We start from the raw sequence: 26176 nt of genomic DNA, 5'->3' as shown, positions 1-26176 counted from the left end.
CCAGTTCAACCAACTTTTCTCCTCCACTTTCAGACTCGAACTTTGTGCTCGGCAATGCGCAGGCAAATGGCAATCCAATTGTTTATTGCTCGGATGGGTTCGTGGATTTGACAGGATATTCACGCGCGCAAATTATGCAAAAGGGTAAGGACGATCCATCGGACAGACTCAACTTATTTAACACTTGAATACTCATTTGTATGTATTGTGCCGACTTTATTCAATTGCCAACAAACGCAAATATCCCAAACTCCGGCCCAAATTCCGCCGTACACGAAACAGGCTGCTCATGTCATTTCCTTTACGGACCGGATACGAAGGAGGAGCACAAGCAGCAAATCGAGAAAAGTCTCTCCAACAAGATGGAACTGAAGCTGGAGGTTATTTTCTACAAGAAGGAAGGTAAGCCCTCCGCGAAATTACGAAGTGCGGGAATGTTGCGAGCATTGTTTTCTATCTGCCTCCTTTTAATTAAAAATTTTCCTGAAAATAGGTGCGCAAAGTGCGAGATAAGGAAATTGTTTCGGGGCTTGTGGTCACACAAAAACTTGTTAGGTTTGGCTAGCTAAATATAAGCGAGACATCATTAAAAATCATAATCTTGATTGGATGGAATCATGTTCCCTATAAAACTCCTATTATTGGACATGGCTAGTCCCTACCTATTTCTTCCCAGAAAGGTGTTTTTTGTGTACGTATAGCGTGACTTATTGGTTTCCCACGAATGACAAAAGTCGTACAAGTTATCAGTACAAGAGTGAAAAGTTGCCAATCAATTGTGGTCTCACCTGCAGAGTTTTCCGAGAAAACCACCACCACCCCTTTTCTTATATGGCGTCGCCACCTTATTTTTGTAGCGATGGAAAACTGTTTTTGATTGAGTTAAGCCGACAGACTTGAACTAGTTTCATGCGGTTCTCCGGGGTGTTCGCGTTCATGTTTCTGTCCCAAAGGACACCGATTCATATCCTTGCCACGGCTCGTCGACTAGCTGGGCGTACAATAAATTGTGCTCTTAACATTTTCGCACGTCCAGGCCGCGGTATTTTGTAGTCCTAATGAGGTCACGATTAATCAAGACCAACCCGATGCAGAGATAAGCCCAAGATGGATAGATCCATTAACTTTTCGTGTAAGTTTTCTAATTAGCGAAGCGTTTAAAACTTTTAACCAATTGCGAGCGACACGAAGCCTACACTAGAAGAAAAACAGCATCAGCGGATGTTTAGATTAAGAATATGCAAAATATGTTTAGTCAAGCCAAAAAACTCCAGTTAGTAATGCTCCATTAATGGTTAGAAGGGATTATTTTGCGCCAGTGTACGGCACCCTTTTCCTGCCCCTCGGCATTCTTTTCTCGTGTGTGCCGGGGCTATGTTTTATTAATTATGCATTGGCTGCGGCGGACTAAGGGCGAACTGGATCTAGTTGACCTCGGGCTGGTGGCTTAATTAGCGGCAGATAATTAAAATGCAGGCCGGGACAATAATTGCGGTCTAATTGAATTGCCATGCAATTTATTTATCAATTTCAAGCCACATAAATTGCTGGCGTTTTTAAAGCGTTTAACAGCTAATTACAAATTGGGCCAAAGCTCTATTGGACTTATCCGTTTTTATTTGCGTACTTTGTGCTACCATCGATGTTCCGTTTTCATTGGCGAGGCTTCAATTATGCAGCCGCAAATGAAAGTCACTGCGGCGGGGCACGCTGCATGGCCAAATATTGAGCCAAGCGACCGCCGGCCACGTGGCGTATGCGCGATTCGGTGAAAATCACCTTCCCTGCCGCTGATTAAAGCAAAAACTCATTGCAGGTGCCCCCTTCTGGTGCTTGTTCGACATCGTGCCCATCAAGAACGAGAAGCGGGATGTGGTGCTCTTTTTGGCATCCCACAAGGACATCACGCACACCAAAATGCTGGAGATGAATGTGAACGAGGAATGTGATAGCGGTAAGTATAAGCAACTGGTATGAATAATGCACTAGCTAAACATCAACTGTCGAATATCCAAGCGTGCACAAAAGCCACAGAAACACCCACAACACACACGCAGACACGCAGACACTCAATTCCCGAATAATAATTTAATAAGCACCAACTCGACTCATAAGCTCAGACACACTGACATTGATGCATTCCCTCAGATGAGAATATGTGGCCAAAAATCATGAATCGGCTAGTCCTCAGTCCCAGAAGAAGGCTGAAGTATTGTGACAAAGCCCCAATGTGTCTGCCGCAAATTTGCGAATAAATATCAGAGGATGTGGTCTACCAAAAACACGAGTTAGAAGAATTACAATTAGAAACATACCTAGTAGTATTCGATAGCTTGCCCTGCACAAGGGCATTCAAAACATATTGAAGCTTTCATTGAAATAAAAATAATCATTAAAAATAAATATAAATAATACACATAATGAATAATCATTTGAATAGAACACAATAATAATGCCTTAGTATTATTATCTCTTCAAAATTGTGTAACTCTTGGTTCAAAAATGAAATCAACATATCCACGAAGACTACTCCTAACTTTTACGAAAGTAAATGCAGTAAGTTGCTTAAACACATTAAATTTTGCTGTTCAGCAAATAAGAGAATTTGGAATTAAGCTATGGCAATAAATCTCGGGGCAGAGTATTCCTCAGTCAGCAGCCATAAAAAATGTGTGAATGCTACCTTCACTCGAGCTATGTCAGCATGTCACCTCAACTCTCCGCCAGAAATATTCCTATAAAGTTTTGCGGAACTTTTGGTTTCGCTTGCTCCTGGCAGAGAGAGAGTTTTCGGTTAGCTTTCTGGCCGAGAAGCTGGGCAGGAAGGAAGCAAGGAAGGTACTCCGCCTGGCTGCGGTCGCTCCTTTGAGTCCTTTGCCGACTTTTCATCCGTTTCCCCCTTCTTCACCAGCGCGTGTCCCTGACAACTGGATGTATGCGTACCATATTTCAACGTTAATTTAAATCTCGTCTTTCATGCGCAGTTTTTGTCGTGTCGGCTCTGATTTGTGGCTATAATCTGGTCGATGAGCGGCCGAAAGTGTGCTAAAAAGCAAATGAATTCGTAATGCTGATATTAGCAATGAAACGCATTTAATATTCGCACTTTGACAAACAGCAAGTGGAGACAAATTAAGCTCTTACATTGATAGGGATTTTCTTTCGGAGTTCTATCAACGCATTTTCCTTAATTAACCCGCACCGAATGTCCTTGTTATATCTTTTGTTGTCCTCTTGCTTTTCCAGCTGAGCGGCATCAAATATGCCCTCTGTCTAATTTACCGGATTAATCAGACAAAAAAGTTGGACACACCGGCACACGTGTGCTGGCTGAATCCCCAAAAGGATCCGGATGCTGAAATATTGATGCACCACTCGAACAGTTCTGACAGCATCACAACTTATTCCGTACTTTCTCTGTACTCGGCAATCGCATGTGTCGCCGTGAAACGCTGCTAATGCAGGAATAAAAAACAGATACCGCCCAGTGACCTTTTGGCCTGCAGCTTTATTGCCATCGTTATTCATCTGTTGTTGCCGTCTGTTTGCCTGTCTTCTGGCCTGCAGATTTACGGGTCATGCAAACCGAGCAGAAGCCACTTGAAGTTCGACCAGGAGAATCCTAAGAGGATTTGCTGCACTGCATACTCGAGTGTCAGGCCGCCAGGACCTTCTGCTTCATGGACTACCTGGCATTGAAGCTTTAAATAATTTATTGATATGCATAGTACTTTAAATAGGCAGTAAACTTGGGCTTGAAGCGGTGGATGAATTTTTAGTGGTCCAAGGTTATTGAAATATTCATATAAAAATTAATTCTGCAGTATAATACCGGCAATAATGGTAATTCTTTTTAATTATCATTATGGTTTGTTTATAGTTAGTCATAACCATTCAGCAACAAATACTACTTCCATTCCATATGGCCAAATGCATACCGCCAAAATGACAGGGTATAGCCATTCACACCAAATGCTTGGCAGATGTTGCATGTTTCGCACTTGGATTGCAAGTGCCACAAACACCTATTGCACTTGCCACACGCACTTATCGTCCTTCAGCTTCCTGCCGTCGAGGACTTACCACATGTAATTGTGTTAGGCAGACAGAGATTTACACGACGGGCAACATTCGATAATGAATTCCATTAACTTGCTCATTGAGTGGCAGCCCAGCAAATGTGGCCAGAACAGTCGAATGTAATGCAGTTTATATCGAATTAATCTAGTCTCAAACCAAAGCAGCGGCCGAGCTTGATTCAATTTTTGTTAATTTATGTAAATGAAATTAGGCCCGGCCAACCAACCTTGGCAAACCCAATTTCCAGCTGGAGTCAAGCTGGGTGGAAAACTTGAGCGGCGATCTCCGTCAATGGAAAATTAATGCCGTGACAAGGGAAAATGCGGGTCGAGCAATTCAAAACTGTGAAGACAGCTAATTAGGCGGGCAATTTCGCAAATTTGTGATAAGGCACATTTTGATGAACCGGATTTGAAATGGAATTATATTCAGATCATAATCGTTATCGCATTGTGACAGTTATGCGATGATGACCATCGTTTCACACGTCATTAGGCCTGTCAACGAATTTTCCCCTCCGGTTCCCAATGAGTTGTGCATATTTCGTTAAAGTATTTCACTGTGCCAGCAGGCATAAAAACCGTTTGTGTCTGCATGAGGTATTTTTTGTATCTTTAGTTTTTTACTCACCTTTTTTTGTTGTATACAACGGCTGTTGCTCGGTTACGGATGAAAAGTATATATGTATCCGTGAGGTGACCGTCCCGACTTAATTGGCATTTTGATATGACAGCAACGGAGTCAAACTGGATTTTGTGTGGGCGGCGGGACTTAACATTGGAATCATATTTTGGTCAAAAATTGTTCATGGTAGGTATACGAGTACAGCATAGAAAGGGAAATGAGCGGAATGAAAACAGGAAAAACAGACAAATGGGCGTGGAAAAATGGCAACTTTCTTGCCTGCTATTTGCATAATTTTCTTTGCTGTTTTTGCGCATAATTAGTACACGTTTGGGCTGCGAAACGTATCAAATTCATGTTGGGTCCATTTTTCACCATCCAGCTAATTGTTATTTATAGCTTGTCCTTTTTGGACACCACACTCAAACAGAATCAAGTTCAATTTAATGGGCTGTTGGCGGTGCCAAAAATACGCTATTTCGAGCTTATTTTGATCGAGCTTTGTTTGTTTGGCTGTGAAATATGATGTTTATTCGCCTGATTTGTTGGCCTCACCCGGACTTGGCCAATATTTGTCGGCCACTGAGGGAGATTATTAATTGTTTGTCAATGCTGGGTGTTCAGTATCTCAAAGGTGAGAGGGGAACGAATTTTGCTTGTAATATTAGCATTCTTACAAAAAAGATTTAGGCACATGCAAACAAGGCAATACTTTCAGTCAATTTAAAAGTTTTTCAAACCAAGCTGAGCAAAAACAATAAAGTAAAGCCTGTGTTTAGTGAGGAAACTTTGTTTTCTTAACGCACAAGAGCTAACACCATTTGTAAAAGTTGAATTTTCATATTTTCCCCCACTAAGCTGCTCAAATGAAAGTCAGCAAAAATAATAAATGGAGCCGGGCATTAAAAGGGGGAAAGTTGCATTTAACTTGTCGGAAAGTCGACAAAATTCATGAAATTCTTCTCGAGAAGTGGTACATTTTGAGGGAGTGCATATACACATACACCTGCAGTTTTGTGACGCTTTAAAAATGTGTGTTTAAATCAAACCCAATGCGCTTTAACTAATGAGAATTTTCAAACACCAATTTAAATAAACCATGCCAATTAATTCATAACGTCTTATGTGTCAAATTCTATGTGTTCTTTCTCTTTGTGCTCTCTCTACTATTACACACACACACAAATCGATCCGGTAAATCACTGTAATTACAAACCGCCAAACCTGCCCATCCTAAATATCCTGGCCACCACCTGATTTTGTTTGCGTTGCTTGTTTTTTTTGCGACTCTGTAAGTTTTTGCCCTTACAGCTGCCCTTTTGGGCGCTCGGTTCCGGGCCGGCTCCAATGCCGGAATGCTCGGCCTGGGCGGACTGCCCGGTCTGGGCGGACCGGCGGCCAGCGACGGGGACGCGGAGGCGGGTGAGGGCAACAATCTGGACGTTCCCGCCGGCTGCAACATGGGTCGCCGGCGCAGTCGAGCGGTTCTCTACCAGCTATCCGGGCACTACAAGCCGGAGAAGGGTGGCGTGAAGACCAAGTTGAAGCTGGGCAATGTGAGTATAATCCTGGGCGGGAGTTGAGCTGGGTCACCCACCCACTCGATGAAGCGATCATCAGCAGCAGCAACTACGTGGTTAACATCAATGTCCCACGTCAAACTCAATTTAGTGTTCATCTCGTGATTTTAATTGTGGTCTTTGATATGTAAAACAGTTTATGGCCTTTGAATAAGAGACAAATAAGCATACACGAAAATGTAAAATATATTACAGGTTACCTTAAGAGTTTAATGAAATTTAAGCTATTTCGTTTGATGTTGATGAAAAACGCGTAAAAAGTTGTGTTTGATTAAATCTATCACAAGAAAAAACAGTCTGAATCTGAGAGGTGTTGCTCGGAAAAAACTGCTTCCTTTTTTGTGGGCAAGGACACTTAGCTTGATACGAAAACCTCATGATGTGATTAAAAGCGGTTGGCAACTAATCGTTTTAAGAGTTCAATTATTTTAATTCACTTTCCGTGTTTTGTGTCTGATTTCACTTAATGCCATTTGCCACAATCTATTTTGCAGAACTTTATGCATTCAACGGAGGCGCCGTTTCCGGAGTACAAAACCCAGTCGATAAAAAAGTCACGCTTGATTCTGCCCCATTACGGGGTGTTCAAGGGCATCTGGGACTGGGTGATTCTGGTGGCCACCTTCTACGTTGCCCTCATGGTGCCCTACAATGCCGCGTTTGCCAAAGCGGATCGGCAGACAAAGGTATCGGATGTGATTGTGGAGGCGCTCTTCATTGTAGGTGAGTGGATTGGATGGACTCGATGGAAGGCATAAAAAAGTATTTATTTCATGCTTGAATAAAAGTACAAGTTATGCTACTTATTGGATAAACGAGCTATTGTTGCATATTACAAAGTAATTTATAAAATATTTGTAAGATTATGTTTGCTCAGATTAAATTTCGATCTATACAATTAACTTCATTTGACATACGTGTATATTATCAAAACAAATCAGTAAGGGAAGCACCAGCTGATAACCCTTTCCCATTCCGCAAAACGGACATCATTGGGTGTCCTTTTTATGGGCCACCTGTGGCGGCCAGTGCCGCAATCACCACCGTGCTCATGCTCGTCTGGACGGGATGTTGGGGGCTGGGAATTGAATTTGTCTCGTTGCTGGAATTGTAAACATTGTTTCAACGCTCACCTTTATTGCCGTTTTATTGCAGATATTCTGCTAAACTTCCGCACCACCTTCGTGTCGCGCAAGGGCGAGGTTGTCTCCAATTCGAAGCAGATTGCCATCAATTACCTGCGAGGATGGTTCGCCCTGGACCTTCTGGCCGCACTGCCCTTTGATCACCTGTACGCCTCCGATTTGTACGACGGCGAGGTGAGTAATCGAGCCGTTCACAGCCGACTATTGCATAAATTTGGCCTACAAGCCATGAATTTTTAAGCCCAGATTTCCAATCGGGCATCGATAAAGAAGCTGTGTTGTATTATCTTCGATGCTTACATAGTTCCAATGCCGCACTATTTCGGTTGAAGTTGCCAAGCAAATTGTTGGGCCAATTTGGTAAATCCCCCGGCGGCTTTGCCCCAGGGTTTGGCATTAATAATTTATGGCCCAAATTTCAAGTGGTAAATGGCCTTAAGAGATTTGCATAAAACTATTTTGCCCACATGCATTATGCATATTCAAAGCTCACAGTTTTGCATGGGGCCACCTAATCGGATTATACAGAAATGGCAGTTGGGTCGGAAAATGTTAAATTAAGTTAGTTTTGTTTAACAATTAGGGCCTGCAATGTGTGCAGGCTAACATTTAAGCATTGGTATGAAAAAAGTTGCAGAATTAAGCCCTAAAAGATAGTTAGTAAGATAGTTGGTAATGCGATTAAGCCATTCGTAATTAAACAACGTTTTTCATAATCCCTAGAATCAAATGAATACACCAGAAAGTTGAGTTTCCACCATACATTTCATAGTTGAGCTTAAATCTCCAATTCGCATTACTAACCAAACATACGAAATGGCAAATGCATTATGCATTTAGACAGCTTTTTGGCATAAAGCGCCGTCTCAGCACTTGACCCCTTTGGAGAGCAGTTGACGCTCATTAAGCCGATTACATTGGCCAAAGCATCCGCGGCTGAATGTTTTGGCTGGTCCGCGTTTTAATTACGAGCTAAGTAGACGGCCAACGACAGAGCCATGACCCAAATGTGCAGCAGAAATAGAGCTCTTATTTTTAAATACCAAAAAGTGTGTCGGTTTGGCCCCTGCACTTTCCGCAGCAAGCCGCTTAAAGCCTTAGTTGCAGTTATGATGACATTGGCCACCGTTCGCTGCGTCCGCTGCTTCCGCTGCTTTGGAGCAAAACCCTCGAGCGGTCATCGCAGGACAATGGAGCGGTCCTCCAGCGGGCTTATGTTATTCAGCTTTCACTTGGCTCGTCGCACTTTTCCTCCAACCACCTCCTCCTGTGAAGTGGTCAGCGCACTGATTGCTCCAAGTGGAGAACGCTGTCCTTGCCTTTATTGACAGTCCAAGGATATTCTGGACGTCCTAACAAATGCCATTACAGTGGCGCTTCACAAAGATTCCACTTGGAATTAGGCAAGTTGACAGTCTGTGCATAAAATATGTAGGTTTCCCATCTTTGAAATTATTCCCAAGCCTATTTATTTAGATTCTCCAAAAGATACTCCAAGGAAAATGCATCTTACTTTTGTTTGTAAAGCTATTAGTTTTTCCACCTTTAAGCCATCCTACTTAATTGTAGTTTTTACCGTTTTACTTATAAATCAGTTACATTTTTCTTTTATCTTTGTCTTCTTCAATAACTTTTTCTATACCTCCATTAGATTTCATGTACGGGCTTTTCCCTGTTGAATTATCATTTGAGCTTAATTTCTGTCGAACTCAAGTTCATTGATTTTCTTTTACCACCCCGTCATCATGCTGCGATTTTTCTTAGCTGTTTCTTTTGCAACTTCCGCTGGATACACTGATCAAATACAAGCGGCTTTGGCCCAGCATGCCCCTCCCCCACCACACTTTCTGTGACTTCCGCTCCCGGAAATTTAGCCACGTTCTGGGATGGGCAGGAAAAGTTGGTTTCTTTTTGGGAAAAACAGCGTCGTGTGCTAAGCTGCTGACACAAAAAGTTTCGATAAAACTTTAATGTACTCTAATTGTAAAAATTTGTGACACTCTCGAAGCAAAGCAAAAGTTGGTCAGAAGTCATTTATGAATGTATTTGGGGCTTCAACTTTTACATTTTTATACACTTTGGTATTTATTTTGTACTTGCTCGCTTTGCATACAATTTGTGCTAATGCACTTGAAACTTTTGCATATTTAGTTTAGGCCAAAGTTTTAATTATCTGCGAGACCCCAAAAAGGCAGTCAGTCACTGGGAAAAATTCGAGCGAGTTGGATGATGAAGTTTTCTCTTTGCGCCAAGATGTTGTCGCTTTTGCTGCTCACACAAAGTGAAAAGTAAACAATGGCAGCGTGAGCGGGCGGAAAACTTAACCGAAGAGAAAGACATTGCCGGGGGCGGGAATCGGGGAAGTGGGTGGAAAATCAGGGGAGTGGAAAGCTTAGAATGAAAGTGAAAGCGCAGCACAAATTGCAACGTGAATTACAATTCGCCCAGATGTCGTTTTCCCTTTGTCCTTCACGTTGGCAGTAGGCTTACGCACTTTTACAGTGCCAACTAAAAGTGTTATTTTTAAAAAAATATATTTGAAATTTGCACCAGTAAGATTTTTGAACTTAAGTAAAAGTAAAATTGTTGAAAACCATGGCACATTGAATTATTCGGTAAAGATACATATACCTAAGAAGTGAAGGTAAGAGAATTTAAGCTGACAGCTTTATAATTTCGATACGCACTGTCTGTGCAATGGTGCGTGCAGACTGCAAATGAAAGAGAGAGATAAAGGTGTAGCTGTCCGTCTATTGACACTAAGCCTAAATGCCCGACTCAACTGTTTGTAAATCTTAGCCCATCTCCGCTGCCAACACTTTGTTACGTTTTCATTACCTTTTTTCTTGTATCGCATACTGCATTTTCAGATCTCCGAAGAAGGTGGAAGAAATCGAAGAATTCACTTTTGGTTTTCTTAAAGACCGTTCGAAAATTGTTAGTCTTAAAGTACAATTGCTTGAATTATTTTTTTTTATAAGTTGTTTTAATATTCTTTAGTTAAAATCGCCTCTCGAATTAGCTACCGTTTTCATATAAATATTTTTATTATTAATTATCTGTAATATATGTAATTTTTGGTACCCAGGGAACACCACGGGGAGGCCATTACAATTGTACTGGGGTCGTATATTTATATGATATTACCTTCCCAAAATTGCGCGGTTTTTACAAATATCAAATAAGAATATAACAAAAACATTCAACAAAATAATATTTGCATTTCAAATACTGAAAACTGATCTTTTTCTATTCTATTAATTATTCTAGTGTCTTTGACTATTTCTATGATGTAATTAAATAATTATCATATTAAGGCAATCCAAAATTACAGTTTTTACTAACGAGTACTTTGTACTCGATTGCCAGAGTACAAATAATATAGATTTTTGTTTAGGAAACATATTGTCTTGTAGCCTTATTCCCAACTAGTTCTAGTGAAGACTGTAAGGCATGTCTTCTAATTAAGAGTTACAAAATATTTCAAGTAATCACCCTTACCGGTCGAGCAGTGAGTGTAGTATATGTGTAGTGTATGTACCGGTGTATGTATGTATGTATGTATGTACATATGTACATATGTATATATGTATGTATGTATGCATGTATGTATGTATGTATGTATGTATGCGTTCCTTGCACAAATTAGTAAAAATTGTCTTAATTAAAGCCTGAAGAATGTTTAACTTACTGTCGGAACATATAGTTATTGCCGCTTATAATATTTGCTTAGGAAAAATATTTTCTTGTAGCCCTACAATTCCCAACTAGTTCTAGCCAGGACTGTAAGGCATGTCTTCTAATTTAGAGTCGCAAAATAGTTGACGTAGTCTCTCTTACGGACGAGCAGTGAGTGTAGTGTATGTGTAGTGTATGTACCGGTGTATGTATGTATGTATGTATGTATGTATGTATGTATGTATGTATGTATGTATGTATGTATGTATGTATGTATGTATGTATGTATGTATGTATGTATGTATGTATGTATGTATGTATGTATGTATGTATGTATGTATGTATGTATGTATGTATGTATGTATGTATGTATGTATGTATGTATGTATGTATGTATGTATGTATGTATGTATGTATGTATGCATGTGGGTATGCATGCATGTATGTATGTATGTATGTATGTATGTATATATATATGTATATATGTATGTTGGCATCACTGGTGCGTATTCAAAACAAAAATTCGAGAGAGCCAGCTCTACAGCCATCCAAAAAAAATCCTATGGCGTTACGCATCTTATTATTCTAGTGTCTTTGCTTTAAGATGGGGCTTCGTCAGCGGCAATCAAGGATGAAAAATAAAAATTTTCATCTAAGGTTAAACGACGGCATTAGCCTTCAATTTACTGAAGTTTTACGCTCGGGTCAGGCCCTTCGATAAGCTTGTTTATGTTTGCATTAGACTTAAAAACCACCTCCCATTTATCAGCCACTTCATCTTTTCATTTTTTGATGACATCCTTTCTTCAGAGTACGTCCCTTTTTCAGCATGCGGGCTCTGGGAAGTTGTCAATTTTGTGATTTTTTAGTGCGGACCCTTGGCAGGTCAAATGAGTACTTGTATAACAAAAATGGAGATGGCCGGAAAAGTGGGCACCAAATGCGCACGTTTAAATGCCCTGAAAAGTAGGCAACAAAGGCCGAGGAAAGAAGTGAAACATGAAGATGAGCTGGCGGGAAAATGCGGCTGCAAAAACGAACCGAACTAATGGACAGTTCGGAACGCGAAACAGGCGTGGCACTTCGTCACCATGGGCCTACATTTTAACAACCTTGAAGCGGGTCGTTTGGCTATATGTACCTTTTTTATGCACTTTTTTTCCACGCAGGAATCGCACATCCATCTTGTGAAATTGACGCGTCTCTTGCGGCTCGCTCGCCTGCTGCAAAAAATTGATCGATACTCGCAGCACACGGCCATGATACTGACATTGCTGATGTTCTCCTTCACACTGGCCGCCCACTGGCTGGCCTGCATCTGGTATGTGATAGCGGTCAAGGAGTACGAGTGGTTCCCCGAGAGCAACATCGGTGAGTTGGTTCCTCTGCTGAAGGTCCTGCCAAGTTACAGTCGCAGACACAGTGCCATCGAAGTGATGGCCCAATTTGTCGAACGGATACATTTTACACACATTTCAATTACTCTTCTGTTCCTAATGTGTCATAATATTTGATAATGTGTAAACAGTTTATGATCCAACAATAGCGAATTCAAGTTTAAAAGCAACTCTTTAGCATCCAGCTGTAGACTCTTAAAAGTTTAACGACGTCTATTCGAAACAATATGTTTACGACAGTCGGGTGTTCTGTTATCAAAAAATAATATGAAATTTGTTTGTCGTACTAAAACGCAAATGGCGCATAAACACATAATTTGAGTTTATTAAAACGGTGAAGAAGTATTTCAGTCTTAAAACTACAAGTTTAGAGCTTTTTTATTATATTTGCTGATATTTTTAAAAGTAAGCTACTGAACAATCCTTTATTCTATAACGAGCTCTGATAGATAGATATTTTGTATATCCACTGCTATTATTTCGACCACCACTGTGTATTGGGCTGAGTTTTGAGAGTGTGTACCACAGGTAATTTCGTTAGTTGGTTAGTCAACAGTGAAGAGCGGGCCGCCGTTGAACGCCAACTGAATTTTCCGGCTCCCTTGGGCCGCAGTCTGCCAAGGCACACCACCTGGGCCACCGAAAACCAAACGAACCAACCAGCCAGACCACCCAGACCACCCAGTACACGTGTGGTAAATGAATATTGTGTTAGTCGAGGTTTAAAGTTTTGATACGGATTAGCGCACAGTGCATCAAATCGAATCAAATCATCTCATCAGTGGTGTACACACATATTGCCACGGGGAAAAGTTCTCGTCATGATATTTTCTGGCACTTAATCAGTGGGTGGAAAAATCGTTCAGCCCTGACTGACACGAAAAGTTTCGCCTGCTTTTTCCGGTCCGTGCAAAACAGTTTTGCCGGAATTTGACACGAGCTCAGAATTCAGAATTCAGAACTCAGACGAACTGACAGACTGACAAACTGGAAGTCAGAAAGTTAGGCCTAGTCATTGTCAATTTGATAAGCCCAATTTGTTTGGCCTGCAAATTGTAATTAAACGCCCTACTAAACCAGTTTTCTTCTCTGTTTCCTCTTTCTGTCTTCCCGTCGTATTAAATGCCTCAAGTATTCTTCACAGGTTGGCTGCAGCTTTTGGCGGAAAGGAAAAACGCTTCCGTCGCCATTTTGACCACGGCGGAAACGTATTCCACGGCCTTGTACTTCACCTTCACAAGTCTCACTTCCGTGGGATTTGGCAACGTTTCGGCGAACACCACGGCCGAAAAGGTCTTCACCATCATCATGATGCTCATTGGCGGTGGGTACTATAATGTCTGACTTGCAAAATATGCTTACAAAGGGCGTAAACTACACTCAAGTTATTTGAGTCCCAAAACTGTAAAGTATTTAGAGAAGGCATTCCCTAAATATAAGAATAAAGTTTGTGAAACGGGCTTCGTTGCTTTCATGGCTTAAGTTATGGCATATTCTTTTAATAACTTACATAGCAAATTGAATCGTAAGCCAACATTATAAGTTACATTGTGAAAAGAAAGATATATTTTAGCAGTTAAGGAAGCTTATGGCTTAAAATGTTTTTGCAAAATAGGTAGCCACCAATTAAAGCGTGTAAAAATCAACCGCAAGGTATATCTCGACAATATTATGTTGTCATATTTAGGCCTTAAAATTGTTCAACATTTGGGTAAATGCGCCGAAATGCCAAACCATAAACAGGAACTAGAATGTAAGTAATGCGGCCACTTTATCAATGGCGAAAACTGGGGCCAAATGTAACTTCACGAGCCGCGTTCTTATTACGAGCTGTTATTGCGTTTTTTGGTTTAACCCGAGATTTAATGACATATCGTATCCATTTCATTACCCAGCTCTAATGCACGCCGTGGTCTTCGGTAACGTGACGGCCATCATCCAAAGGATGTATTCGCGTCGCTCGCTGTATGAGAGCAAATGGCGCGACCTAAAGGACTTTGTGGCCCTGCACAATGTGAGTATGATTTCGATTTGCAGCGGTCGCAGGGGTTCGTGTTATAAATGAACCCCTCAGGAAGGGACCCCAAAGAAGTGGCACTCGATGGATTTTATTAGAATGCAGCACACATTTTCCATATGCCACGCAACGCTGGGCAGGAAATGGAAAATGGAACGGAAACGGGCGCTCAAGGCCATGAATTGCTGATTCCAGCATATTCCTGGGCCAAGTGTTTGCGTGGCCTGCAACCTGTTGATGGGGCAAACTTGAGCGTCGCTCCATTAGGCAGCACACGCGGCGTATACGCAACGAGCTGCACCCACGCCGCATACGCAATGCGCTGCACAATTAAGCGCATTTGTGCGGCTCTCAACCGCGAAATGCATGCAAATGAAGTGAAAGTAGCGCGCCTCGCAGCTCATTTAACGCCAAGATGGCGAAAGCGGATCTAATGCAATGCGAATGCAATTATAATTTATGATCTCTTCATTACAGATGCCCAAGGAGCTGAAGCAGCGCATCGAAGACTACTTTCAGACCTCCTGGTCACTCAGCCATGGCATTGATATATACGAGGTGAGCGCCGAAAACCCGATTGCCCAAAGGCATATCCGTCTGCCTGCGTTTGAGTGTGTGTCATAAATGTTGAAGCCCGTACACTGGGGAATATATTCAATGAATATTCAATAAGAAACAGCATAATAAATGGAGAGATTCCCTGGCCTGAAATGTAACCTTTTTCCTTACCTATATACCATATTAGTTCCTGCTTTATGAAACTATTTGTTTCTCTGTACATACCCCGAAAATATGATTGGCAAACTTGTCGACGCAGCAGTCTATCGGTGGCTTCGACTTGACTGACTTCACTCAAACTTCAGATCCAGAATCAGTAACCAGTATCAGAATCGTCACTGCCAGCGGCCTTTCCTCTCCGATAAACGTCTGAGCCCTTAATTAAGCAAATGTCCGTGGGGCTAAAATACTCGTATATACAGTACTTTACTTCGACATGTGACTTATTGATTGGCTGCGGGTCAAATGCCAAATGTGTGGCGTACCTTTGATTGGTCATCCGTGTTCTGGTGTTCTGGTATTCTGGTATTCTGGTACTTCAAGCGCACTGCCATTGCTAGCAGCACCTGAACAAAAGTTAAAATTAAATATCGAAATCATATGTGGGAAGGGACTGGCTGGTTGGCTGTTGCCGGGATTTTCCTGTGGCCTTTCATTGTTTTATCCGTGTGTGTGGCCAACGGGCGGAATCTGCATTTTAATTAAAAATTTTTACAATTACATTAACTCGAGCAGAAGGGAAGACATGCCATTTGTGTACCTTATCTTCCGGTTGGAGGCTGTCGAGTGCAATAAGTTCCCAGTTTGCCTGCGCTTCTTCCTAATTTAGTTCCGAGTCTAATAGTAACCATGGGGTGTTGTGTTGCTCTGTTTCTTGTTTATTCTTATCGGCTTTGAAATTGTGGCACTATAATTTCAAACTTGAGGGGGAAACTTTTCTGCAGCTGCATGGAAATAGCTCATTGTTGGTCGACAGAAATCAATCTTTGAGGATGCTTGCACTTTGCAACTTCAACTTGTTTAAACTTTGTTTGGCCAGTCAGGTGGGCGGTGAAAACTATTTGCCCCCTTGCCGCACAATAAAACTAAAAAAAGCGCAGCGCAGTCGATTCCGCTCTTAATTGCCAAACAACTTTCCCACCTGCCACGCCTCTAATAGTGTTAATTAAAACCCTCTTCAAATAAAACCCACTTTTATCTCACGATCTAGTGGCTTTGGCTTTGTAAGCTTATATTAAATGCTTTTGCTTAAGCCCACATTCAAGTTTAGTGGTTATAAAAATGGAATTGTTAATAGGTATTTCCTTTTTCTTGCTGTATCAGCAAGTGCAGTGCACTTTCCGGTGGCTTAGGACTGCAAATTAATAATGGTTTCATCTGCCTTTGAAGTTTCACCTTCATGTCGGTATATATGCTGCATAAATCAAACTGCCAGTTGGCTGCACGCGATGTGCAGACCTCGTCTTACCTATTAACTGCAATTAAACACCGATTTTCGTGTTGCCTTCAAGTTTGCGCGTTTAGGAATTTCGGCATCCCTAAATGGAATTTAATTTAATTACAGACCAAACGTGAAATATAGACAGACCCACGCACACGACCCGTCGATGCCACAGGAATTAAAGCACCGAAATTGGGCGGGCCAAAGGGGAGTTGACGGGCTGGCACTAAATTAAATTGTTAATTTATTGCGCATGAAAATTAACTTGCGAAATGTGGGGATGCCCCTCTACAGGCTAAGTGATGTTGGCCCCCACCAGCGGGAATTTCAAGTCAGGTTCATGTCTACAAAAAAAATAAGAAAAAACATGAGCGACCGCCCACTTTTGGCCTGTATGTGCGCAATTAATGTAAAATATTTTACACTTCAGTGAATACAAAAGGGAAAGCGGAGACGGACTGTACCATAAATAACAATTCTTTGGAAATTGCCCTTTGGGGACCCTGAAAAAAACGGCATACAATAAAAGCAGCAAACTGAAACAAAACCCGGCAAAAACTTTCAACATATTTCCATGTTTAGTTATGCTTGCTTAGCTAAGTTCCCTTTTATTTTCCCACATATATACAGCTGAGTGTAATAAAATAGTTATAAATGCTGACTTTAAAACAAACAACATACATTTTGCTTAAATTATGGAGCTATGAAAATTAAATCGCATACAGACATAGTCGAGCAGAGCAACTATTATTTTGAGCACAGCTGTGAATTTCATTGAAGCCAGGACGTAACCAAAATGGAATTGGAAATAGGTTGACATCTAGTTTGGCCAGAAATAGTTGCACTTTGCGTTGGCATTCGTTGTGAATTTTTAATTACGATCTGACTGGCCTGAAATTGATTTATTTGCTTTTGGCCTTTATTATGTTCAAACACAAACACACAATTTGCCCGACTGTTTATACAATTAACTTGATTTTACCATAAGCATTTTCACTGAATATGAAGCCAGAAGCCACAAAATTGGCTAACCCAACAGATTTGGCCATATCATTTGCGGTCCAGTTGGCAACGAATTTTTCGCGATTTTCATCCACATGAATAATGCTCGAGCGTAATCAGCCACTGAATCCCTAGAAACATGCATATGGACAAATACAGAGATGAAAGTCAGAACAATAGATGGGTGTGGAGGGTAAACAAGAAAGATGCAAATTCCCTTCAATTTCCATGTTAATCCCGAAACACCGACAATTCCCATCCAATACACTCGAAACGAAGCAATGGAAAGCATAAGAACACATAAAAAGTGGAGGGTACAAGGAAAAATATAATTATACCCTTGCAGGAGACTGCGGATAATCAAAGGGATTTTCGTTTTCGTAAGAATTCGTCCTATGAGGAATTTCAACTTAAGAGTGGGTAGGCTAAGTGTGTAGTCAATTCGTCATTAGTTATATAATTTCTTTACAAATACAAAAGCATTTCATGAATGATTAAGTATTTGCAGGCATTTATCTTATGACGACTTCAACATGATATGCAGCAACTTACAGGGTATCCCACGTTTCTTTCGCATCTACAGACACTTCTTCCATCTTGTATTACATATTGCAGTTGAACAACAAGCTTGAACAAGTCCAGATAAGCTTGAACATTTCCCTGGTGCCAGAGTAAAATAATGCCAAGCATTTCCCTACCAATTTTCAGGCGATTCAATTTTCACGTGTATATGCCACTTTCCCTTTTCCCTTTTCGATTCCGCGTGTGTGTGTGTGTGTGTGTGTGGGGTGGTGATTATGTTTGCCCTTCCACTCATCTTTGACTCACATTTTCTTTTGGTTTTCCCCCGACTCGCAGACGCTACGCGAATTTCCCGAGGAGCTCCGTGGCGACGTTTCCATGCATCTACATCGTGAAATATTACAGCTGCCAATATTCGAGGCGGCCTCCCAGGTGAGTTTCAGACTACACTTAACCAAATTTTGTGCTGCAAATAGATGTGTTTTTAATTTGGGGAGTGGTAGGGTTACCACAATTTTATTTGGTTGCACTTAGCTTGAGGGGAAATAAAATACTAGTTTTAAAATGAATTAGGAACCAATTATGTATATTGATTAAGGAAAGTCCCCAATCTTTTTCGCTGTGCACCTGTGCGTTTGCTCTTTTTCAGGGGTCGACGAATGTGTCGCTTTGAAAGCGATTCAGCTTCAGACAAATGGAACGAAATGGCTGCGATGGCAAAATAATCAGCAGCAATGGGAAAACGGGGAGGGGTTGGGGGTGGAGGTGGAGCAAAGGTGGGGCCAACAGGTGGGGGTCAGGTAAAAAGAGAAGGCGATAGCCAGGCGAGCAGTCAAAAGTTAACTGCGGGCTTAACTGAAACGTTCTTTCGGCTTCGTTCGCTTCGTCCTTTGTCGCTCCGAAGCTCAAACACACGCAAACAACCGCATACAAATAAGCAAACGCGCACACATGAAAATTGGGAGTGCCTCTCACACACACAAGGCTGTAGGCAAGGACTTTTGAAGGGGTGCATCGAACATGGCAGGTGGTTTACAGGGTTAAGGAACATACTGAGAATACATAGATTTTGATTAATTAGCTCTTGTTGAAATGAGTCTTATTATGCATGAGACTACTATCAAAAACTAACCATCTAACCAGCTAGTTAGATAATATATTTGCATATTTTGTTAGATATTTAGATATATCCAGGTTATTTTACTAAAAAGTATCCTAGACAACTCCAAAAGCCTCTGCCTAAGCCTCTGGCCTCAGGTAAAGTTTACGAGCCATCTCACTGAGGCGTGTGCTTCCTTTTGCCCTGCGGGCCAAGTTCCATTCGTTTGACTGAAGCGAAGCATGAAAAAGGTTTTTGGCCAACAGCAAACTCGTACGCAAAAATACCTCGAATGCAAGTGTGTGTGTGTGGTCGAGTAGTTTGCGATGGCCAATGTCAATACCCTTGTCAACCGCCAAAAGCTTTAATGGGTGCTCACTGTACTGCTGCTGGAGCAGGGGCAGATGGAAATCATTTTGGTAAAAGCCGCCTGGCTTAAGCTAGAGATTGTGCAGTAATTGATTTCGCATCTACGGTTCAACTGCTCCGTGGGTCGAAAGTTCCATGACCCGTTGCAGTTGCTGGGGTCACACGAAAACAGTTGAGCATGGATCTGTGTAGCTGGAGAGATTTGACATTAAAAAACGTGTTACATAAGCAGATGAAAATATTTGTAATAAAAATATTGTCGTGAACAACAAAGCACATGCTTTTCGGATCAAAGCTCCAAATACCAATCGTTTCTATAGCAGCTGCTTCATTTTGTGCTGAATGTGAAACAAGGAATTTCAATCAAAATTTTGACAATGCATATAAAATACTCTTTTAATACACAAAAGAGGAATAATGGTTCATGTCAAGCGATTTGTTTTGATTAACAAGGCGAATATTTTGCAAAGAAAACAAAGGCTTGAACATAATTAATTCCATTCGCCTGTCCTTTGTTTCATGCTACCAGGACGAATAGCTTCTCGTTTAAATAACAAAGAAATATCCAACGCATATTAACAAGAGTCTATAGGTTTATATATATTAAATTAATAACCAATCGTCAAGGAGTTGTCTGTCGATATGTTCTATGACCCCGAAGTTTTTTGATACCAACAGGTCGTGGTAATGCGATTGGTTCAGTTTGTTGGAAGGATGGAAGAAGGTGGCACCTAATGAAATGCAACTCAAGCTAAGTTTGAAGGCAAACAAAACGGGGCGAATTGAACGACCGAATGACCGGACAAAACTCACAAAAAGAAAAACTGAAGCCGAATGACAAAGGCGGACTGCAAACATTAATAAAGCTTATTCAGAAAGGCAGAGTAACGCAAACAAAAACCACTCAACAGTTATAAGCGCGCTTTAAGCCACTTTTCGTGGCAAATACGTGGGTGGCTGGGTAGTTGCTTGGTTCATTTCTGCGAAGCGGGTGTGGGAGTGGGTTGCTGGTTCGGTTCTAAGCCGCAGGACGCATTCCGTGGCAAGGACACACAGCTGTTGCCGTTTGGTTTCATTGCGCAAATAAAACGCTGCCGAGCTAAATGCTAAATGCCTCTGACCGTGGCGAACAATTCCTGAGCAAACCAGAATCGCATTTACTCGAACCACCGATTTGCTACCCTTTCCATTGCAGGGCTGCCTGAAACTACTGTCCCTGCACATTAAGACGAACTTCTGCGCGCCCGGGGAGTATCTGATCCACAAGGGCGATGCCCTCAACTATATCTACTATCTGTGCAACGGATCCATGGAGGTGATCAAGGACGATATGGTGGTAGCTATTCTGGGTGAGTCCTAGTTAACTTATTTTACCAATATTTAATGGAGAAGTATCTTTGACACAAATATCTTTGCACACTTGCATTAGATTTATTATCTTGAAATTTCCTAACTACTTCCATTCCGCTTTGCTTTGCATAACTTGTTTTTAATGAATATTTTTTATGACAATAGATTCTTGGCTTCAACGTTAATACGCTAATACCACATTAACTGAATTTTATACTGCTTACTTGCCAAAATTTGATTTCAATTTGAGAGGGCATTTTTTCTTTGCCTTCTCTTTTGTTTAAATTGCTGTTGATTTTCACGAATCGATTGTCAAATTTCCATTTTGTTTATGTTTCGACTAGTAGCGTTTATTGAACCTGCGCCAGTTCATTCGCTTCTGAAAACCATTTGCACTTTGGCCAAGACAGCGAGGCAGTCATCTGGTTGTTTATTCATTCACGGCAGGCAGTGTCATCAACTTGAGCAGGGCCATCAAGTTGGTCTACTACTTGGCCCAGACAAATGCCAGGCTCTATTTTTATGCTCATTGATTCTGTATAGTGCTGACCTTTTCTCGTCTCCTCAACAGGTAAGGGTGACCTGGTGGGCTCCGACATCAATGTGCACCTGGTGGCCACCAGCAATGGCCAGATGACTGCCACCACCAACAGTGCTGGCCAGGATGTTGTCGTCCGCAGCAGCAGCGATATTAAGGTAAGGCCCCATGGCGCCCCCACTGAAATCCATCGGCAGCTTTATGGACTGGGTTGTGCCGTAATTAAATTTAACTTATTTTTACACCGGGAACTCAAGGCTGAACGTGAATGGGATGCATTCATATGATAGGGTGCTGGGGAATTCTGAATCGATTCCGGGCAAGAGGATTTCACTTTTCAATGAGATGTAGTTAGGGAGCATAGTTTCGAAGAAACATACAAAGTATTCAGCATACAAATCCTAAATACCTTGTAACTTAGCATTCAAGAAAAACCAGTGGCTGTCTGTAGCTTGTTTTTCTTGATTCCGGGTAAATGCCCGAATAAAACAGCTTAATTGCCGCTTGAGCCGTTAGTTGCCGAGGCTTTAATGATTTTTTTGTATCATAGTCTGGAGTTATTTAGGGATTAGGCCAGTTGCAATTTCAGGCTGTTCGTCGTAACTTTATCTCGATCCTTACAGCAACAGCGGTTTCGAGAGGAGGCACCAAGAGGTTTCAGGATGAGTGCACAGCAGTTTGAATTTCGCCTGGCATGCCGGGTTTTACATTTTTTGTGTTTCTCCTTGCAAAAGTCAATGGGGCTTGAGAGACGGTTGGTTTGGGCATCCTTCTAACCGCGTTTAGGATTTCGCGTTTACTCTTACTAATTATGGCAATAATCTCGGGGCGGTTCAGGTTTCAAGAGCTTCACGCCTAATTAATTGCCATAAACTCTTGTCTGGCAATTGGAGGCCACTCCCCTCGCGCTCTCCTAGCTGGTCATAATTAGGCGAGGAATTTCCAATTTTATTGTCGCTTAATTAGTTGCGGAATGTGTTTAATTTATGCATAGTTCGCCCACGGAAAAGTTCTGTATTTGTTTCTCCTTTGTCTGCCGCCATTGTTGTTGTTCGCCTTTGTGTTTGCCTATACCTTTTGCATTTATCTCGTGTTTATTTGCATGTCTGCCTTGGCGGAATAAAGTGCAGACATTGCGAGCATCTGACGCCACGCGTTTTCCTCCTTGTAGCGCCACTCCGGCAAACAAGGCGGCGCACGGGTCGTATGAGTGATACTTCTCCCCACGTGTTTGTGTATGAGGCAGTGTGTAAACGCCAAGATGGCGCACTCGAGTATGTAAAGAAGACGCCAAGGCGTCAACATTGCCAAGTGCGTTGGCTGAAAAAGCACACAATCGACTATGGAGTACCCTATGATCAGACATTTGCAGAGCTTATACAATTATTTTTAGCAGCTAGCTTACTAAATGTATAAGTCTAAACTATATTTCATATAAATTTATTTTTTTTAAATCGAAATAATCAGTATTTGTCATTTATATGCATTTTATGGCATTCAGATATTAATTTTATATGTAAGAAAAAAATTTAGGCGTCAATCATGTGGTCTAGTTCATATCACCCTGGGCTACCCTAGGCTACACGCCGTTTACATGGCGTTTTAGCTTTTCATGTTGTTCATGGGCGCAAACACCAGCTGCCACGCCCCCACACCAAGTGCATAATCGTTTAACGCCAAAACGACCTTTGACGCACTTGCCATGGTTTTTAATTTAACTTACATGTTTTTCCGGATTTTCACTCCATATTTTCCAGGCGCTAACCTACTGTGATCTGAAGTGCATCCACATGGGCGGTCTGGTGGAGGTACTACGCTTGTATCCGGAGTATCAGCAGCAGTTCGCCAACGATATTCAGCACGATCTCACCTGCAATTTGAGGGAGGGTTACGAGAACCAGGACTCGGATATTGGCCCTTCATTTCCGCTACCCAGTATCAGTGAGGACGATGAAAATCGAGAGGAGGCCGAGGAGAGTGGCAAGGGGGAGAAGGAAAATGGAGGAGGGCCACCTAGTGGTGCTTCTCCGCTGCACAACCTAAGCAATTCTCCGCTGCACGCGGCAAGATCTCCACTTCTGGGCATGGGCAGTCCCAGGAACCAGAGGCTGCACCAGCGGGGAAGATCTCTGATAACCTTAAGGGAAACGAACAAGAGGCATAGGACTCTGAACGCAGCCTGCAGCCTGGATCGCGGCTCCTTTGAGGAACCTGAACCACTGGAGGAGGAGCAACTGTCGGGCGGTAAAAGGCCATCGCTGGAGCGCCTGGACTCTCAGGTGTCCACTTTGCACCAGGACGTGGCCCAACTGAGTGCGGAAGTTCGTAATGCCATCAGCGCCCTGCAGGAAATGACATTCACATCCAATGCCATGGCTTCCCACAGTTCCCTCAAGTTCCCTCCAGCAAGATCTATACCCAACATTAGTGGAGTTGCGGCCACAAGATCTGGAGTTGCAGTGGAGCACGGCTTGATGGGTGGGGTTTTGGCGGCCGCTGAACTGGCAGCGATCCAACGTAGTTCATCACATCCTCCCGAGGTTTGGGGCAGGGATGTCCAGCTGCCTACTAGTAACACGGCCAGTTCCAAGGCACCCTCACCTGTGGAACCCAAGAAGTGTATGACCAGCAGGAGCAGTCAAACGGACTTTTATCGCATCGACTTCCCTACGTTCGAGCGATTTGTATTGGCCAATCCTCGCCTGGTTTTGGGGCTTCTGGGCATTGAACCCGCTATCAAAAACGAAATGGATCTCCTGCAGCAAAAGCAAACCCTGCAGATATCACCTTTAAATACTATTGATGAGTGTGTTTCGCCGTCGGATCCCAATTTGGCCAGTTCCAAGGAGAAGCTAATCCCATCATCGGCAGTTCCGACACCTGGTCGCATTTACCCGCCTCTGGATGACGAGAACTCCAATGATTTTCGGTGGACAATGAAGCACTCGGCCAGTCATCATAGCTGTTGCAAGAGCACAGATGCATTGCTGAGTCCAGAGGAGCAGCCCCAGGTTTCCATACTTCCAGTGGAGGCAACTCCTGGGCCGCCAGTCCAGGAAGTGAGATCCACCAAAAAAAGCATACGAAAAAGCACGAGTGGCAGCAACTCCAGCTTGTCTAGCAGCAGTTCGAGCTCCAACAGTTGCCTGGTGTCGCAGAGCACCGGCAACCTGACCACCACGAACGCCTCGGTGCACTGCAGCAACAGTAGCCAGAGTGTGGCCAGTGTGGCGACCACGAGAAGAGCCTCCTGGAAGCTGCAGCACTCGAGGAGCGGGGAATATCGAAGATTATCAGAAGCCACCGCTGAGTACTCACCACCTGCCAAGACACCACTTCCTGTGGCGGGAGTGAGCTACGGGGGCGACGAGGAGGAGAGTGTGGAGCTACTGGGACCTCGACGGAACTCAAGACCCATCCTGCTGGGCGTAAGCCAGAACCAGGGTCAGGGACAGGCTATGAATTTCCGCTTCTCGGCGGGGGATGCCGATAAATTGGAGAAGGGTCTGCGCGGACTGCCCTCCACTCGCTCCCTCAGAGATCCGAGCAGCAAATAAGCAGCCAAAAGGAGTCATTCGCATGCAACCGCCGTTCGTGATTTATGTCCTAATTAATACTGAAACATAAAGACGCTTGTACATTTAATATCTCTAAGATACACACACGAGTTTGGTTGTTCATCTGTATCCCCGTAGATTTATCGAGAATACCTTCACATATTGTAAAGCATATCAGACACGCAAGAAGTATTTAACAAGCCTAAAAATTATTTTTGTAAGGCTCAGTTGTTACGGAGATGATTGTTTATTTTCGTAGCGCATAAGCAAAGATATACCCACTCAGAATACATGAAAACATATGTCAGCGGAAGTACAAAGCCTATAGACCTCCGACTTAAGATAAATACGAGTAAGAGTATATCTTGCCTAGCAACTAAATGTTAAAAAGGGTGAAATGTTAGTTAAGTTACGCCAGCCTGGAATTTTGTGTCACAATAATCTGGTGCACGACTTTGTGTTGGGATCTTTAGGATCTGAAAACGTTTTGGGATTTGGGAGCCATATTCATACAATAGTAAAATTGCTCCTAAATTTGCGACAGAAAAACTCGCCCCGATATAGGAGTTCTCCATTAATCTAAGATCTGGCATTTAAGCATAGTTAGGCAAGCTTAATGACAGTAATATCAAACGGGGATTCAACAGATTTGTAGAGACTTAAGCAGTAAATTCATTCTAGTCACTGGGACGTGAGTTAACCTAGATTATTACCTAAGATAATCGACAATCGTGTGCTACATATATCGAATGGACAGAGTTCCACTTCAAAAGTGAGAACTCGGACATTTGACTAAAAAGTAATTTGTGATTCCAAGCGAGAAGGCAGCTCAACTCTCAGCTTGATTCCGTGTTGATAGGTTGGCTAAAAGAAGTTATCAACTAAACTGTGTAAATTTCTTAAATCCCACATATATCCTGAGTGTATATAGTATATATGGTATGTGTATATTTGCTCCCAAAAATCTATAAAGACTTGAGCTTCATTCTATCCTTGATGTAAGCATCCTATGATAATAAGTTTTATATGTGTTTAGATGGATACATATTTTAGCCATAATGAAGCAGGATTATTCAATCGAGAATCTTATAAACGTTTTTAAATGTTTTAACTTAATGTTATCGAGACTATATACTTGTATGTATTATATGTGTAGTTATACATCTAAAGCATGTAAGGATATTCGATACTTCAGTAAACAATAAACTTGATGTGAACC

At 42.2% G+C, this 26176-nt stretch overlaps 1 protein-coding gene across 3 annotated transcripts in view; it reads left to right on the top strand.

Moving 5' to 3' along the window:
* The window catches only part of LOC6546947 (potassium voltage-gated channel subfamily H member 8), a 53007-nt gene extending 27709 nt beyond the window's left edge, over nt 1–25298 (top strand). The window contains exons 4-17 of one of the 3 annotated variants that reach the window (XM_001974561.3): nt 34–144; nt 283–402; nt 1817–1954; nt 6001–6260; nt 6779–7007; nt 7440–7603; nt 12277–12478; nt 13649–13828; nt 14400–14518; nt 14999–15079; nt 18381–18476; nt 20708–20861; nt 21434–21558; nt 23158–25298. In XM_001974561.3, the coding sequence (XP_001974597.1) occupies nt 34–144; nt 283–402; nt 1817–1954; nt 6001–6260; nt 6779–7007; nt 7440–7603; nt 12277–12478; nt 13649–13828; nt 14400–14518; nt 14999–15079; nt 18381–18476; nt 20708–20861; nt 21434–21558; nt 23158–24957 (3779 nt within the window). In that variant the 3' untranslated portion in view covers nt 24958–25298. Of the gene's footprint in view, nt 1–33; nt 145–282; nt 403–1816; nt 1955–6000; nt 6261–6778; nt 7008–7439; nt 7604–12276; nt 12479–13636; nt 13829–14399; nt 14519–14998; nt 15080–18380; nt 18477–20707; nt 20862–21433; nt 21559–23157 lie in introns of all 3 variants that reach the window. The other 2 variants (XM_026980729.1, XM_026980728.1) reach the window with 2 other exon arrangements.
* The last annotated feature ends 878 nt before the right edge of the window (nt 25299–26176 follow it).

This window comes from Drosophila erecta, unplaced genomic scaffold, assembly GCF_003286155.1.
Source record: "Drosophila erecta strain 14021-0224.00,06,07 unplaced genomic scaffold, DereRS2 tig00000092-arrow-pilon, whole genome shotgun sequence".
NCBI classification, from domain to species: domain Eukaryota; kingdom Metazoa; phylum Arthropoda; class Insecta; order Diptera; family Drosophilidae; genus Drosophila; species Drosophila erecta.
Note: the sequence above shows the minus strand (reverse complement) of the source record. Positions and strands in the feature narration are given on the sequence as shown.